The 2,186-nt window shown below is 49.1% G+C and overlaps 1 protein-coding gene across 1 annotated transcript in view; it reads right to left on the minus strand.

The window, feature by feature from the left end:
• The window catches only part of MED13L (mediator complex subunit 13-like), a gene marked incomplete at its 5' end in the record, with an annotated part of 94,508 nt that overhangs the window by 1,405 nt on the left and 90,917 nt on the right, over window positions 1-2,186 (minus strand). Inside the window, one exon of the mRNA XM_010133764.1 lies at window positions 529-641. Coding sequence (XP_010132066.1) covers window positions 529-641 — 113 coding nt within the window. The remainder of the gene's footprint in view (window positions 1-528; window positions 642-2,186) is intronic.

Here is a 2,186-nt window from a genome sequence, read left to right on the forward strand (position 1 = left end):
CTTCCCTTGTGTCTCACCCTGTGTGCCATCTCATAAAACAGTCTTTTTTCAGTCCCCAACAAGTGGGATGGAAGCAGACAGTCCTCAAGCTACCTCGTACAATACGATACACAACCCTGTGTTTGTTAATTCAGGGAGAATGTCTCCTTTCTACCCCCATCCCTAAGACACTGCTATCAGGAGAGAACTTTCATCTCCTCCTCTACATCAGTTTGGTGGGTAAAAATAATTACTGTCACAGTCCAGGCTAGACCATCAGGTAAACAGGCCAGTCTGTGGGAGGCAAATCAAGGTCCCTGCTTGGTAAGGCAAAGCTGCTGGCAGCTTCCTTCAGGTAGTGCGGTACAGTCATCCTGAAAACTGGTGCGGTCACCCTCCCAGTCCTGCCCTTTGGTGGGGGAGGTAGCAGCTGCAGGAAGAGCTGCCCACTGCTCCAAGACACACGCTGAGAAGAAAAGGTCCCTCTGAAATGTCAGAGTTCAGTCCCCACAGCCTTAGGGAAGAAATGCAAAACCTAACAGGCATTACCTCAAGACATCTGATGTAGTTTTAGAGTCAAGGGGGTGAGGAACTCGCTGAGAATTTCTGGCAGGTAGAAGCTCATCTGTCTGCGCTACAGAGATATGGTGATGTAACGAGGCCTGTGTAAAGGAAAAAAAAAACCCACATTAACTCTTTGTGTAGCAAGTACTTCTAAAGAGACCCAGTGAACACACACACTCTGAGTGTCTCAGGGCAGCACGAAAGCTGGCAGTGCCAGCCGTGACCATGTCTACTTCCAGCTTCCATAGTGAACGTTTGTGAGTGAACCGACCCCTCTTCTTGACTGGAGTCAAGGATCTTTAAAACAGAATTTCCTGAAGTCAGTCAGGGGAGAAGTGATGAGTGGAAACACCTGGGATGTGTCAGTGCCTCTTCTGGTATTTTGGTAACAGACCATCCTCATCCTGAGCCTTGAAACTCTCCCAGCAGGAGAGAGGCCTGTCACTGTCTACCACTGAGTACCCAAGTACCATGGGAGCGTCCAGCCAGCACAGCCCGTGCGCTGCCTCCTGCTCCCTCTGGGACACCTTCTCCATCCATCTCAGCTTCCCTGCAGAGCAGGGCTTATGCCTTCCTTTACCCAGGGTATGGAAAGGGATTTCAAACTGATCACATGCCGGGGGTGGAGCGGCCTCGTGAGCGGTTCCAGTGGGGAGCCTGACACGCTGCACAGCCTGCCGAGCCAAAACCTCTGGTTTATGCTCCTCCAGTTACGGCACTTACTTCAGAGGTGAAACCCTTCAGCTCAAAAATCCAGAATCCAAATCAGACCAGACGCGTTTCCTCACTGCAGCACTGTGCAGTGTAAAGGAGACGGCAGCCCCCACTCACAGAAAGGTGGACAAGTCTCTGCACGAGCTCAGCCCCTTGCTTGTACTAAAAATTGTCCAAACCAAATGAGGATGTTCCAAGTCAAATTAAACATTTAATTCACCCGAGATCTGAGAGAGCAATTGTGTTGGGCTGGGGGGTGTGGGGTAGGGAAGGGTGGTGGCTCCTCCTCTCCAGTGCAAATCTGGTATAAGCTTGCAGAAGGAATTCCAGAGTTGCCTGGAGCTCTGCTGACTATTTTTTTTTTTACTGCTGGAACTGAAACATGGTCTTTGGATTACTCATTCCCAAAAAAAAAAAAAAAAAGAGGTAGTTTAAATTTTGCTAGCTCCAAAACTGTGCTGGTTTATTTTTCCTATGATTTTGGGAACCCCAGTCTGTCAGTGTAAGCAAAGCAGGTACTTCAGGGCAGTCTGTCTCTGAGGAGGGCAGAGGGGAAGGAGCAAGGCTCAGGCCCTTGCTGTGGGGTTCACTGACGAGAACACTGACGGCAAGTCCTCGTTGACATCAGCCCTGCAATTGCTTACTTGGTATGAGAAAAGAACTGAGAAATCCTGAACCCCTTGACTCCGAGAGCTGCCTGGTGGACACGGATGAGGGAGTTAAGGAACTTGCAAGTATATTTAGTATTTATTAATTACGCTGGTATGATTTTTATTTTTCTATATGTCGTTTGCTCAAACAGTTTTGCGATGCCATTCAAGGCAGATTTTCCACCTTCCTTCCGTGCTCAGTAGGTCCCATGTTTTTGCTTCATTCCAAGCAGCAGCTGCATGACACTCCACAGGGATCAGCGGATCTCTAGCAGCTGA

The sequence above is a fragment of the Buceros rhinoceros genome, unplaced genomic scaffold, assembly GCF_000710305.1.
Source record: "Buceros rhinoceros silvestris isolate BGI_N320 unplaced genomic scaffold, ASM71030v1 scaffold11173, whole genome shotgun sequence".
Lineage (NCBI taxonomy): Eukaryota > Metazoa > Chordata > Aves > Bucerotiformes > Bucerotidae > Buceros > Buceros rhinoceros.